At 37.2% G+C, this 14,944-nt stretch overlaps 2 protein-coding genes across 2 annotated transcripts; both read right to left on the bottom strand.

The window, feature by feature from the left end:
• Window positions 1-1,961: 1,961 nt before the first annotated feature.
• LOC114515626 lies at window positions 1,962-7,949 on the bottom strand. Its single transcript, XM_028534917.1, has 3 exons — window positions 7,346-7,949; window positions 3,608-4,325; window positions 1,962-2,626 (listed from the first exon to the last, which is right to left on the bottom strand). The coding sequence occupies exons 1-3, from the start codon at window positions 7,932-7,934 to the stop codon at window positions 2,179-2,181; spliced, it is 1,755 nt and encodes a 584-aa protein (XP_028390718.1). The 5' UTR covers window positions 7,935-7,949; the 3' UTR covers window positions 1,962-2,178.
• A 2,059-nt stretch (window positions 7,950-10,008) lies between these two features.
• On the bottom strand, window positions 10,009-14,422 carry LOC114515601. The gene is made up of 3 exons (XM_028534888.1): window positions 13,756-14,422; window positions 11,294-12,002; window positions 10,009-11,010 (listed from the first exon to the last, which is right to left on the bottom strand). Exons 1-3 carry the CDS (start codon window positions 14,348-14,350, stop codon window positions 10,557-10,559), a joined length of 1,758 nt encoding a protein of 585 aa, XP_028390689.1. The 5' UTR covers window positions 14,351-14,422; the 3' UTR covers window positions 10,009-10,556.
• Between the last annotated feature and the right edge of the window lie 522 nt (window positions 14,423-14,944).

Genomic DNA, 14,944 nt, shown 5'->3' with positions numbered 1-14,944 from the left:
AGGGCTCAATTTACACAATTCCATGTCGGATGTTTTCGCAAAATGAAAACTAGAAAATTAAAATGTACACTCTTGTAAACTAAAGAGTCATTTCCATACTTCGTTGGTTTTTATTTTGACGACAGCGGTATGCATATTATGATATAAAAATGTTTTACAGAGTCTTCTACGCATCGGTTCTGCTCATAACATTAGGGGATTCAATGGTTTAGACATGTTTATTTGAACTTCTTTTTTTGAACTTGAACTCAAAAATTGTAATATAAATACCCCGTATTTATATTTACAACAGTATTTACAACATTAATTACCCAAATATATTTGCAATGTGAATGCCAGTTTACATGAATCTAATTAGTATTTACACTATGGATTCGGGCTGTCGGGAACTGATTGAACAGATAAGCTGTTAAAATATAATATTTGCATTTTGGACAGACGCTTTCAAACGCACAATATCATATAGCGTGTTATTATTTGACGAAAGGGTTTAATTCTAGTTAGTTAAAGTGTCATATGCGCGACGAACGGACGAATGCACGGAGGGATTGCACTCGTAATTTTAATACCTGCAGGAACCTCTGATGGGGTCCATAAAACGCTAGAGATTTATGGGAGACTCTGAAAAACAGAAGCTGAAAACCAAGTTTATCTTAAAGCAGTTGGAGATAGCTGTTCGCCGCACAAAGCAAGCAATAGCGTGGCTGAAAGAATATATTATTAGGGGGGAGGGGTTATAATTTATTCACGATATGCTCAGTTTTGCCCGACGTACGGATTTATTTGTGTGCAATAGCTTATATGAATAAGCCCCCCCCCCCAATTATGTTCTAGCCATGCCACTAAATACAAGTGCTATATTAAAGTAAGGAAGAATCTGTTAAGCCGCACCTCGAGGCCAAGCGCTAAGAAACCGTGCGTGAAACTATACAGTTAATAGAATATACATGGTTTGGAGACCACATAAAACTACAATACAACTCACTACCTATGTTGAGTTGGATTTATTCAAAAAAATGTTCCTTTCTCATCACATATTATATTTTACACAAACTAATGGCAATCTTATAATTAACATATTTTTAAGTCAAGGTTGTTGAGCTTATAAGTGGGGAGGACACCTCAGTTTGCATAGATTAGTTAATGCATATGATTAACTGCCACGTAAAACATTTAGGTTGTATTACTTGTTCATACTTGTATTGTATAATTATGACATAAGGTGCCGGGTACAAGGGTACACCGTTAACAAAACAGGAAAAGGAATGTAATTCTAAATATATACACGGTCAACGGTCGATAAAACAGTAGGCAATTACTTCATTTATCAATTGTTTTATATGGAATCGTCGAATGTTAATAGTTTGGACTTTCGAGTTCACATTTGTGAAGAACATTTCTTGATTTTTTAATCTAATATACCTTAAAATTAGTAAGACACTATGGTATAAAAATTGGGGGGACATATACATATTCGTCCCCTCCAACTCTAAAGGTGGGGGGGAGACCTGTCCCCCCCCCCAGGATTTACGCCTTTGTGAGCTTAGCAAGACGAGGCCCATCAGTAAATTTGGCTAAAACGGGGATAACTCTGGTGTTTTATTCTAATTAATAATCTCAATGATACTAATGCATGAAAGCGTAAGTTCAATTTATCTTCCTTTATATGAATTAGCTATTAAGTTCAGTTAGATCAGTGGCGGATCAAGGGTTAGGCAGAATAAATTACACGGATTAATTAAGTTCGTTCTGCGCATCGGTTCTGCTCATATTAATGGAGGACCCTATCTATAAAAATTGGCGCAAATTCCAAAGCTTTAATAAACGTTGATTTAGAAGCGTAGCCATACTACATTAGATACGGAGTATTAGATATTAACATATCCATTGCATTGCAAAAAGTATAGAAGTTCAAAATGAAAACAAACCGTTAGTTTATACGGACTTCACTTCCACTTTAAAAACGATGCTGTTGATTAGGGATTTCCAGAGAAGATTATGAAATGAAAATCCGCCAATTAATCAATGCAATTGCGATTATAAGCTGTGGTAATTTATTCCTCCTTACCCTGGATCCCTTTTTACAATATAATTTTATGTAATCGGCCCCATAAAGTTTTTTACATTGCCTTTTTGCATATGAATTAAATTGACAATGATTTCATCTAATACTTATACTTATATGCACACCCACTCCATGTATCGTTCAAGACCTGTAATCATTGTGACTCTTCGTCGATTGACCGCCGGTTTAAAGAAAACAATCCTATTTTCATTACGGAAGCCATCGCGCAAACGCAATTGGAACTCATTTCCAAGTTCTTTAAATTTTGGCAATTTTGGCTTGCTTTTTTCTATTCGGCGTTTGCGATACGCATAAAATAAGGCACGGAGGAAATCTTGCATTTCCTGAGAGTTATCCAAGTATTCCCTGAAATTTGTTTGAACATCTTCAGCAAACTTTGGATCTTTAGTATCCTGCAAAGCTATTCTGCTGAGAGCTGCCCTTTGCTGAGATATTAGCGCGCTGTCAACATCAGCCGCTGGACAGAAAATCTGCCAGTTTTGCGACTCTGTTATCAAAGTTGCGTAGGGATTCTTTCGATTAAGCCAGCCAGAGAAAACTCTGAAATGAACAATATGTCATCGATCAAAAAGTCTTTTCAGAAATAACGGTCACACAGAAATTATCAAGCTTACGAAGCTCAGCCTCGTACCCAGGCGCTTTAATAGTAAAATATATAACGTTATATTCTGTTATTTTATAGAGATCAGCTGAACAAAAGGCGAGCGTGCGGGAGTGCTTGGGGTGGTTTTGACAAAGTTAGCGCCTGCCAGCAAATTATTTCAAAATGAAAACATCCAATGAATTATACAATACATTGAGTATAATACAACACAATATAATTGTGTAATATAATTACATGAGTTAGATTTAGGGTTTTACAGATGCGCCGGTTTTTAAAATTTTATAGGTTGATTAATGTTGAATATTTCATGTTACAAATTATATCCGATAAGTATCAGCTTTTTTTTGAATTCGAGTTGTTGCCATTTCGCATCGAATTTATCGTCAGATTATTAAACTTGTAAACAAGGGAATATGAGTTTATCTTTTATCTCATGAATAGAAACCTCTTAAGTCTTAATATGTTGTAAATGTGTTCCCTTTTCCAAATAGTAGATATGTAAATACGGCAGTCAATTATTTGAGTATTTTATGATATAGTCACTCCGAAAGAAAATATTTATATAAAGATACCTTCTGTTGATTCTTCGCCAAAGGAAACGTTCACAATACATGGCTATAGCCCGTCGACTGTCGATTTCAGGAAAAATTTATAAATAATGAAAAATACTGCAACAATACAAACGTTTTTCAGAAACGATTTTCTGCCTCACTAAACAAAACCACCCGAAGCACCCCGCGCGCTCGCCTTTTTTCAGCTGACCTCTTTACAATAACTGGATGCAACGTTATATATTTTACAATTAAAAAGTCTGGGTACGAGGCTGTACAAAATTGAAATTACACCAAAATACTAAGACCATGCACGTCCTGAACCAAAACGCTTTGAATTATGGCTACTTAGCTTGTAAAATTTACCTTAACAATTCCGGAAGAAAAATGTAATCCATGAGGTTAGATGTTAAAATTCGATCATACTTTCGTTCTTTGTCGAGGACTTCCTCTATATCCATACAATTGCAACAAATAATTTCAAAATTCACTTGTTTCGATGCAAGTTTCTCCATAAAACTTTTTAACTTGCTCTCGATGTAGTTTCCAAACATAGTGACCAGTGAATTCGTGTGAATTAATTTCTTCACGTCAAGATAATCCCAACCAACAAATGGAATCACACTTGTTGGACAGCAATACACATACGGGGAGTCTTTGAAATATACAGGAGGGCCAGTGAGTGTTGGGTTTTCTGCGTAATAACAATCATTTGATGTGCCTTGAAAGACACCATCTTCCATATATTTCATAGCGGAAGGGACGTGCTCTTTAGGAATACTTTCATAATAGTTACGTTTGCCTTCGTTACTACTAAAATCAGCATTCATTGTTGCCTCTCGTTGCTTTCGGATGGTTGAAGCACCTTCCACTCTTAAGTCAAGCCATCGTCTCCAAACTTCTTGAAATTCTTTGAAACAGCTTTCATTCAAATTTACTATTCCGTCTGTTGAATTCATAAAATATTTTGCGCTTTTGAAATCCAGAAGTCCCTTGAGTGATGTACTGAGGTAGTTGTACGATTTTTCGCTTAGTGACAACGAATACCAAATTTCTGTCACAATCTTACTAACGCTTTTATCACCTGAAATTAAGATATGTAAGAGATTTATTTATTTTTAATTGTGTAAATGAAGCAATCTAACTGGTCGAGGAGCATTTGTGAAAAGTGCGAACTAAACGACAAAAAAACACGTACTTTTTGTCGTTTAGTTAACACTTTTTACGTTGCTAAACTAAAGCAACAGAATGATGTATATTAATTTTAGACTATATAAATGAAAGAGTCACTATATATTACAATATACAGTGACTCCTTCATTTATATTGACTCTAAGTCTAAAAACAATAGTCTAAAATCAATATATGTCATTCTGTTGCTTTAGTAATCGAACAAATCAACACCATACAAGTTCGGGCTTGGGAGGAAGCGCTCCTGATTGTCACGTTCAAGATCACTCGAATCGTATACTGTCCAACTAGCGCGTGCGGTCAGGTTGATAGCGAGTTTAAGGGCCTCCACAGACTAGGAATTTAGTTGTCGCCAACTATTTGTGATCGAAAACCAAAAGTTATCGACAACTAAATAAGTCCGATAAACGATTCCACACACTGGCGCTCAAATACTGATTTAGCAACCGAAATAGCGCGGAGATTGAAAGTAGTCGAAAACTGAGCTAAAACAAAAGTTTTCACACACTAGAAAAACACCAAAAAATGAGGTCGTTGATAAGTGTTATGTAGTTGTCAACAACTGATAATTAAGAGTTTAATTGCCTACAACTTGCGTGAGAGACTACTTTTTTTAGTTGTCGATAACTTTTAGTTGTCAATCATAAATAGTTGTCGAAGACTAAATCCCTAGTCTGTGGAGGCCCTAAGATGCACCAAATTTACGACGTGTGAGGAAACCAGTAAAGGCCGGCGCACACTAGAGCTATGTGCTTAGCAAAAAGTCATTTGTGGCCATTAGCGTAAGCCAGTTGCTCTCGTGTGCGGGCGACGTTTCAGGTGACTTTGTTCATTCGTGCCACCTACGGCAAATATCTAGCATGTTTGATAATTTCTGCCTCGCGTGCCGAAATCTTTCCGTGTGCGGCAAACTGAAAGCTATCTGCTTATGGATTGTCTTAACAGCGCATGCGTAATATAAGAAAGTAAACATCCAAGATAGCGGTGCAAACAAAGCAAAACGAATTTGTGGCTGAGGCCATATTGGAAGACAAAATGGTTAATCTTTGGCCAGAATACAGGTGTTTATACGCTGTGAATTCAACAGATTTTAGAAACAGAGAGAAACGGGAATGCGCTATTGCAGAAATAGATAGTGAGCTTTCTCAAACAGGTAATATAATTAATAGCACTTGGATAACGGTGTTTAGTCTAGTCGGACGCAACAGCAACCAAAATAACACCTCTTCGTCTCCACTTTCATCCATAATTTTGTTTTTGCAATCTGTTCGCCATCTTGGATGTTTACTTTCTTATATTACGCATGCGCTGTTAAGACAATCCATAAGCAGATAGCTTTCAGATTGCCGCACACGGAAAGATTTCGGCACGCGAGGCAGAAATTATCAAACATGCTAGATATTTGCCGCAAGTGGAACGAATGACCAAAGTCGCCGGAAAAGTCGCCCGCACACGAGAGCAACTGGCTTACGCCAATGGCCACGAATGACTTTTTGCTAAGCACATAACTCTAGTGTGCGCTGGCCTTAATAATTTGCATTACATACGGCTCTAACTTTGTTTGTCAAAAAGAGTCTATAATTTCCATCGCTTTTGGGAAACAGTGGATATTTGAGCAGTATTACTTCACGTCCGCGTCGTAGATTTGGTGTATCTTATAAACTCACTGATGTTTTTCATGCATGGTGGGTGTAGCGTGTGCGCATACTTGACTGGGCAACTTGGAGATTTTGAGTACGAACTTTATCGACAAACTCGTGCTCAGAAGCTTTCTGACTACGATTTTTTGGCTGATGGCGTAAGCAAACAATGCGCGAGAATGGCGAATCTCAATAATTATCTCATACTCGTACTCGTACTCGTAGTCATTGCTAAAGCTCCTTAATATAAACCCAAGGACAACGATTTAAAGCCATTTAAAGAACTAGTCTTTCGGATGAAAGATTTACCATATAGAATTACATCATATAGGAATGCTTCCCCCAAACCCCTTCTCCCACAAAAAAAGCTTACAAGTGTGTTTTGTTTGGCGTAGAAAACCCGCTTACCTAGTAGAACGGCTTTGATCATTAATGCATTCTTAAAGCAAATCCGAAGTAAACAAAGACACTTAGCTACCACTTCAAAGATTATAAACTATGTATATTATATTATATTATATTATAATTTCTGTAAACTCCAAGCGGAATTAGTGCTGCTTGGGGAATATAATTGGCCGTTTTCACACTAGAGACGCATAATGCGTCTTCTCTGGTTATTCGTCTGCTGTATAAAGACGGATAACAGACGCATAATACGTCCAGACGATTAATGCTCAGTTTTTCGTCTTAGAGACACACAACCAACGATAGTTCGTCTAGATGGATAACGCGTCTGCCCGCGTGAAGACGGCACACAGACGAATAATTCTGGAAAATGAGACAGTGATGAAATAAACCAAAAATGCTAATGTAATCTATTCGCGCATGTTTTCATCGACTTATTCGTCTGATTAGGTGTCCCGCCTTTATACTAGACAAAAAATGACGAAGACGCAAAATGCGTCCAGACGCATTATGCGTCTCTAGTGTGAAAACGGCCATTATTACAAATTGAACTAATTTCAACGCAGATGATTTCGAGGCTCGATACATGCAGCGGCGTAGTCAGCACGATAATCGTGTGTGTGTGTGTGTGTGTGGGGGGGGGGAGGGGTGCATACTAATGTATTCATGCTACGCAGGATTAATTTCCTTTCAAATCGATCGTCTTTACGGTCTCTTAACATGAGTATATGAATATGGCCCTCAATTAACGATACTGGCAACGTGGTTGTTTCGACGGTCAATCGGACAGTAAGCTGACTGTCCCAGTCGCGCAGCAATTTCCTTGATGAACATATATTTTAAATATACAATAAATAAATCCACTTACATTTGATCATCATATAGAGCAGTAAAACTAGTCTTGCCAACACATATCTGTCTACATCGTTTAATACAAACATGACTTTGTTTGTAAAGCTCTTGGGTAGAGAGGCACAAGTGAGCACAATATTTCGTAAATCACCAACACCAAGGACTAGAACATTCATATCTGAATCATACTCGACACCCTCGTTCTCCAGTAAGTTAAGATAATCGTATGCTGGCGCGTTCCCCCAGTAGTAATGAATGCAAGTCCGTCCCAAACGTGAACGAACTTGAAGCATACCAGCCAGTAGTTCTATTTTATTGATGATACGTTCACATTCGATTTTGTGTTTTTTCCGATGATTTCTTTGGCATTTCACGTCGCAGTAAAAAGCTCGATAACAACCAGTGCAAGTTTGTAGGGACGAACCAGATTTACCACATGATGAACAAGTTTTCAATATTGACACTGGACGACATTCGGCGTCATTGTGCCTCGCAATATCATCCTCTTTGCATTTTTTACTGCAGTATTTTGCAACGTTACAAGAACGACAATCTATTATAGCAGGTGTTTTTCCACAACGCCAGCATTCGGTGAATCTTGGCATCTCTAGGCCTAAGCCTTTGAATGACTTTCTTTCGAAATAACCATAATAGAATAAAATATGGCACCACGAATATTTTTGGCCGGAAATGTCAACAAATTGACCCGGTTTCCAGGAAGTCATCATAAAGATAAAAATAGCACATATTCCAGCAATCTTAGCAAGATTCGCTCTGTTTTGACGTGTGCTTACTTCTGCCATTAATTCTATATTCAATGAAATCAAACCGTGTCCTGTTTTATAAACAATTAAAGTGTTGAGTAGTTATTACATTCAACACCGATGAATTTAATATTATGTTGATAATATAATTTAATTAACCTACACTTTTTTCTCTTTTTTTGCGATCTACATCATTATCCATGTTAAGCCCTGTACAGGCGGGCAAGTTTTCCTTGACAAGTTTTCTTGACCAGTTCACTTGCTCGTGTGTATGGGGAACAAATTTTTCTTTACAAGTTTTTTTTGCTCGTGTGTACCTAGCCTGAACACACCTTTTTTTCTCCTGCCTTAAAATTCGCGGGGAGATTCGAAGGCGAAACAAAGGAAACAAAGCGTATGCAAGTCGACCTCTTGGCAAGTCGACCGCCAACAGTAGACAAAGCTGATTGGCTAATTCACAGAAATATTTATTTTTTCCCACAAATTCATTTTGACTATGGAAGTCAAATCCTTATACACTGTCACCCCCCCCCCCCCCCATGATGCTTTGAAGGCCCTCAAATTCTTTTTAGACAAACACACCACTCAGGAACCATCGACAACTGTTTCGGTGAGATTAGCAGAACTAATGCTCACTCTCAACAATTTTTCCTATGATGGTGAGCAATACAAACCGTTTAGTGGTGTAGCAATGGGAACTAAAATGGGTCCCAAACATTGCCAACTTATTTGTTGGTTTTGTGGAAAAACAAATATTTGAACAGTACACTGGCCCTCTACATTAATTACCTGGGAAGGTACAGTGATGACTGTCTTGGTACAGCATCATGTTCTCGTGCTGCGTTGGCGAGATTCATAAAATGTGTTGATAAATTTCATCCAGCACTCCAATTCAAATGAGAGATCAGTAAGACCAGTATAACATTCTTAGATATCCTGGTTTTCATCAATTGCAATAGGCTCACTACTTCAGTGTTCTATAAGCCCAACGACTTCCATAGCTACCCCGCTTAGACACCCTTAGAGACCCTGTCTATACCACCCTCAAGCATTAATTATACAAGAAATATGCGACTCATCAACAGTCTTGGCACTCTTCCTCCCTGCGGAATAAATGAAAGACCCTCTTTCATTTGAGCCAACTCGCCCAGAGTAATAGGACTCCAATTTCTTTTTTTACATCAATACTGCTTGTAATATACATATTTTCGTTGCTGATCAGGCTACTCTCATTGCAGGCTATTCTTAGCCCACAATCATGCATCTCTTTGGCAACGCAATATATTCCAATATGTTTTGATTTTTTGTTTTCTATTAGCCCATTTTTATCAAGTGTTTTGCCCCCATACAAAACATGTATTCGCCCCTATTTATTTTCATAATAACTCAGGGCGAAACGTCGAGAAGTGTTTTGTCTAATTTAAGGAAGTTTTTATACCGCATTTGATGCTAAATTATTTGAATACGCTGCCACGCTGCTCCCTGGTTATATTGGAAAGTATATACCTATCTACAATTCAATCAATATATATTAATAATGAAACATGCCCTCCCCGTGTGGCAATCTATTTCGAAAGACTCGTCTTCCATGCTAGAATCCATCCAGCAAAGAGGCCTGAAGACCATCATCCCATACTCCGTATTCAGCAGAGCTACAACTAGTTGGAATAGAAAAACTATCTGTCAGAAGAGCTACAATTTGCGAAAAATACACGAATGGAATGAAACTAGCAAATCACCCTTTTCACCAACTATTGCCGAACGTAAAAGAAAAAGGACTGCACCTATGTGCTACGTAATAGAACAGAAAAGGTGCGAATGTATCAAAATGTTAATTTTTGTAGAACAAAAAAGGCGGAGGACTTTTTTACTTTTTTGTACTACTGATTATTAAACATTATGATTAATAACCTATATTCTTTCAAGATATCATTGTAATTAAGGGTAGGTTAATTGTTAATTTAAATTTCTATTCTAAATATTTAAGGCTATATAAATTATTGCAATTTTAGACATATCAGGACTTCTTTTAACCTTGTAAATAACTTGAAAATTTAGTGCTTACACTACGAAATTAGAGTTCCATTAAATATCAAATCAATCAGCCCTCATAGACAATTCTCTAAAAACCCTTTGTAGAGACCTCCCGAGTGAAACAAGATTAGCAACCCGAAGATTCATGTAATTATTGCTTTCAGGCAGCATTTCTACTCATAGGTAACCTAGTAAGTATTGTACTAGATAAGTTTAACTAGTAGTGCGAGGTATAATAGTATTACAAAAAAAATTATATAAATGAAAGGAAAAACGTGCAAGAAATTTGGCATAGATATATTATAAACGAAGTTTTCCACTAGAAATTTGAATTACTCCTGGACTTCGTTGCAATGTCCACCGAATGATTAAACGATGACGAATGACGAAAATTTAGTTCAAATTTCACGAGAAGAAAAGTAGCAAAATTTAATTTGGCACCCACTCCATGTTTCGTTCCAGACCAGTAATCATTGTCACTCTTCGTCGATTGACTGCAGGTTTCAAGAAGACAATTCGATTTTCATTGCGGAAGCCATCCCGCAATCGCAACTGGAACTCGTTTCCTAGTTCTCTGAAATTTGGGACTTTTGACGGCGTGGATGTTCCGCATTTTTGTCGTTTGCGATCCGCATAAAACAATGCACGAAGGTAGTCCTGCAGTTCACGAGAGTTATCAAGATATTCCCGGAAGGTTGTCCCAACATCATTAGCAAACTTTGGATCGTTTGTATCTCGCAAGGCAGTTTCACCGAAAGACGCTCTTTGTTCAAATATTGACATCGAGTCCACGTCTGCGGCAGGACAGAAGTTGACCCAGTTTTGTGTTTCAGTGATCAACGTTGTGTGAGGATTATTTCTATTTAGCCTGCCAGAGTAAAGCCTAAAATTTGAACAATATGAATTATGCTTCAGAAATATATAAACTTTTAAAAATTAACGTTTAAGCTTAAGTAGTGTATTAACTACTCCATATCTTTCTTTCCTTTTAGAAACATAGGACGCCAAAATGCAATTTTTCAGCATAAAAGACTAACGTTTATTTGTAAACACTAAATTTCAGGGCGAGATAGGCATTCATCACTTTTATGTATGTTACGGGTTCTGAAACCTAGCAAAATGATGCTCTACTAGTTGCTATTTCAAAACTTGGTCATGCTTTTTACCTTAACAATTCCGGAAGAAGAATGTAATCCATAAGATTAGATGTGAAAATTCGATCATATTTTTCTTCTTCTGTCAGAAATTCTTCGATGTTCATGCAATTGCCTAAAATAATGTCAAATCTCACTTGTCTCGCAGCAAGTTTTTCCATGAAACGTTCTAACTTCTCTTCGATGTAGTTTCCGAACATGGTAACTAGAGATTTTGAATACGTCGATTTTTCGACCTCAACATAATCCCAACCAACAAATGGAAGGACACTCGTGGGACAACAATAGGTTAAATCGTTGCCAAACATTGGAGGACCTGTAAGTGTGGGGTTTTCGGCAAATGAGCAATTCTGCGTGCGATTGAAAACACCTTTCTCCATGTACTCCATGGCTGAGGGAACGTGTTCCTTCGGAATACAATTGTAATAGTTGATTCTGCCTCCAAAACTCCCAAGGTCTGCGTTCATTGCCTTCTCGCGTTGTTTTCGAATGTGTGATGTACCTTCTACTCTCATTTCAAGCCATCGTGCCCAAACGTCTCGAAACTTCCTAAAATGCTCTTCGTTTAGATGTATTATTCCGTCTGTGGCCGTTTTCATATCCTCAGCGCTCTGTAATCGAAGCAATCCCTGAAGCGTTTGATGGAGGTAATTGTACGTTTTTTCGCTCAAGGACAGCGAGTACCAAATTTCTGTAACAACTTTACTCACGCTTCGATCACCTAAAAAAGTTAAAATGTAAACAGGATTAAATAGCTAATAATTTTGCTATATTCCTATTATTTCTGAATTAACCCATTCCAATGTTAACAAAGTATATCGGGACCTGTTTAGGGGACGAGCTTCTTGTTTATGTCTAAAACCAGTCATTTCACGCAGTATCAACTCTAATGTTGCAAGTCCGAAATTCATTATCCCATTTTGCTTTGACAGTTACAGTAGATGAAATTAAGAAGTAAGAACATGCACGGTTTTCAGGACTGAACTTCCCGAAATATTTTCGTCTCGTGTTTTAGAAAAAGGCACATTCATTTTACCTTAGCAACCAACTAGCACAGACAGGGGGTATATAGTCTAAAACGCGAAATGGAACAACTGGAACATCTGGAATGTCTAGAATATCTGGATCATCTACAATATACTGAATTTTATTGCAAATTTATTGCCCCAGGCATCAATGCAATAATACATGATTGTCGTGAAAGAAATGCTTCAATTTCATTGGATGCAACTTCAATTTAATATTCACTTTCAAATTCGTCTGCCATGGTCAAAAACAGTGTTTCCATAATGATAAAAGTTTCTTCCTGAGGCTTGCTCATTATCGCCATGCACATTAAAAAACACTCAAGCCATTACGTCACTACATTATACATATACGTACATATTAATACGGATAGTACGACCTAATGAGGCTTTATTTACCGATTTATAAAAGAAGTATTGCAATAATTTGCAAATAAGGTAGTATTCAATAATCAGTATTTCAGATGTTCCAGATATTTCAGGTATTCCGTTTGTTCCATTGCGTGTTTTAGACTCCACCCAGACAGGAAGTTTTTTTTTTTAATTCGGGCTATGGAAATTCACTTATATTTGTTTTGTTTTCGGTAGGTAAGTATCTGATTTGACAAGGCTTGATTTTATAATCCGGCCTCTTCGCACCGGGCGAGGGTACTAATTCTGCTCGGAGATTTTAATTACGCCCGGAATTGCAAGTGCGAAACGAAAGTTGTCCGCAATTATATGTCATGGACGTTGGGCGTTTTTGTAAGTTAGGCGCATGGGTGAGTTTAAGACGGGGTAAAACTGGTAACTAGCAAACGTTTACAAAGGTGCTATGGGTAAATTAAAGTTTGGATTCACCATCACATCAGCATAACTGATATTTTGAATTTTTTCAAATAATATTTTTCATTTGAATGGTCTTTAAGATGTACGAAAAATTGACTCAATGTAAAAGATGCCTTCTAATTGAAAAACTTTCATTCAAATGGATGGTAAAAAATCTACGAATTTGAAGCATATATGGAGTGTTTTTGAACAGGTAAATGGGTAGATTTTGTATTCTAGAGCAGGTCTTCATTGAATATTCAATGTCCGGTATTAATTTATTGCAGGTTGGCGTCCTTGTGCATTGAATTATCAAACAACTTCTATTTATAGTCAGGGAAAATCCCATGTATATAAGAGCCATATACAAACAAAATAGCTTATACTATATAAGGACAAATGACGGGCTATTCGAAAGTATTGCCTACTTTTGACTGATACATCAAAATAATTATGTGTTAGCGATATATATTATGTATTTGAAACTTTAATCCTGTTTAATAAATAATTTTTAAATTCTTTAACATTGATTCCCTAAGATGTATTGTTACTATATTCTTGTCGCAAATGCATGTAAATGATAATATATGCAGGCATTTTTTCAGGCTACAGAAAGCGAGTATATTTAGTACGTATACCTACATTTAATCATCATATAGAGTAGTAGAACCAATCTTGCCAAGACCCATTCGTCTATGTCGTTTAATACGAACTTGACTTTGTTTGCGAAGCTCTCGGGTAACGAAGCACAAGTGAGCACAATATTTCGTAAATCACCAACGCCAAGGACTAGAACATTCATATCTGAATCGTAGTTGACACCTTCATTCTCCAGTAAGTTAAGATAGTCATATGCAGGCATATTGCCCCAGTAATAATGCGCCATACAAATCCGTCCAGAATTAGGGAAAAAAGCCAGGAGTGAACCAGCCAGAGATTTAATTTTATCCACAATACGCTTACATTCGAATTTGTGTTCACTTCGGTGATTCATTTGGCATTTCGCGTCGCAATAAAAAGCTCGATAACAGCCACTACATGTTTGTAGAGATGAACCAGTCTTACGACATGATGAACAAGTTTTTATGATTGCAACTGGACGACATTCGGCGTCTTTGTGTCTCGCGATATCATTTGCTTTGCATTTTTTACTGCAGTATTTTGCAACGTCACAAGAAGGACAAGCTACTGTGGCAGACGAGTTCCCACAACGCCAACATTCCGTAAACCTTGGCATCTTGAAAGTTTTGAGCCAATACACTAATTTGCGTATCCTGAGATGTTTGCAATGCCCGCGAAGTCGCCGAAATAACAACAAACAGGTCGCGATGAAACAAACGACTTGCTCGGACTTGTAGCTGATTCTCAGACGACGTAGATATTATTTGGTTACTACAGGGGGTCTAAAAAAACACAATATGTAAACTAAGAGACCTCTACGAAATATAATATTCAATTTGATGGCGGGAATCAAATATTTTCAAAATCAAAATTAGCAATTAGAAATTAAACTTGCATGATTCAAGGCAAAACAAAGAAAACCTGAAATTTATTATGACCTTCAATGTTGTCTATTGAGTTCCCAGCGGTAATAGAATGCGGTTTTGGACCTGCACGATTTTGTAGTCGCGATAATTTGGGTATAATTCTAGCCGTGGTATGACATAAAAATATCGTTAGAATGCTAAACAATTCTTGCGTTTCGCAATGTAGAAGCTTAAATTTGGACTTAGGTGGGTGTGGGAAATTAAACCAATTTATTTTTTAATTGTGTAAATGATTAACTGAGAAGCGTTTCACAGCAGGCAGGAATTTTGCATTCGGCCCGCTG

This window comes from Dendronephthya gigantea, unplaced genomic scaffold (assembly GCF_004324835.1).
Source record: "Dendronephthya gigantea isolate DGI-Jeju-01 unplaced genomic scaffold, DenGig_1.0 000004F, whole genome shotgun sequence".
In the NCBI taxonomy this organism is placed as follows: Eukaryota; Metazoa; Cnidaria; class Anthozoa; order Malacalcyonacea; family Nephtheidae; genus Dendronephthya; species Dendronephthya gigantea.
This window is presented reverse-complemented; position numbering and strand designations above follow the sequence as displayed.

What these genes read in the sequence shown, in the direction of transcription:
- LOC114515601 (XM_028534888.1), bottom strand. Translation starts at nt 14,350, where the DNA reads ATGCCAAGGTTTACGGAATGTTGGCGTTGTGGGAACTCGTCTGCCACA. An exon ending in ACTCTATATGATGATTAAAT is followed by an intron (nt 12,003 to 13,755) that starts GTAGGTATACGT and finishes TAACTTTTTTAG; the next exon opens with GTGATCGAAGCGTGAGTAAA. An exon ending in CTTCTTCCGGAATTGTTAAG is followed by an intron (nt 11,011 to 11,293) that starts GTAAAAAGCATG and finishes TTCAAATTTTAG; the next exon opens with GCTTTACTCTGGCAGGCTAA.
- LOC114515626 (XM_028534917.1), bottom strand. Translation starts at nt 7,934, where the DNA reads ATGCCAAGATTCACCGAATGCTGGCGTTGTGGAAAAACACCTGCTATA. An exon ending in GCTCTATATGATGATCAAAT is followed by an intron (nt 4,326 to 7,345) that starts GTAAGTGGATTT and finishes TCTTAATTTCAG; the next exon opens with GTGATAAAAGCGTTAGTAAG. An exon ending in TTTCTTCCGGAATTGTTAAG is followed by an intron (nt 2,627 to 3,607) that starts GTAAATTTTACA and finishes TGTTCATTTCAG; the next exon opens with AGTTTTCTCTGGCTGGCTTA.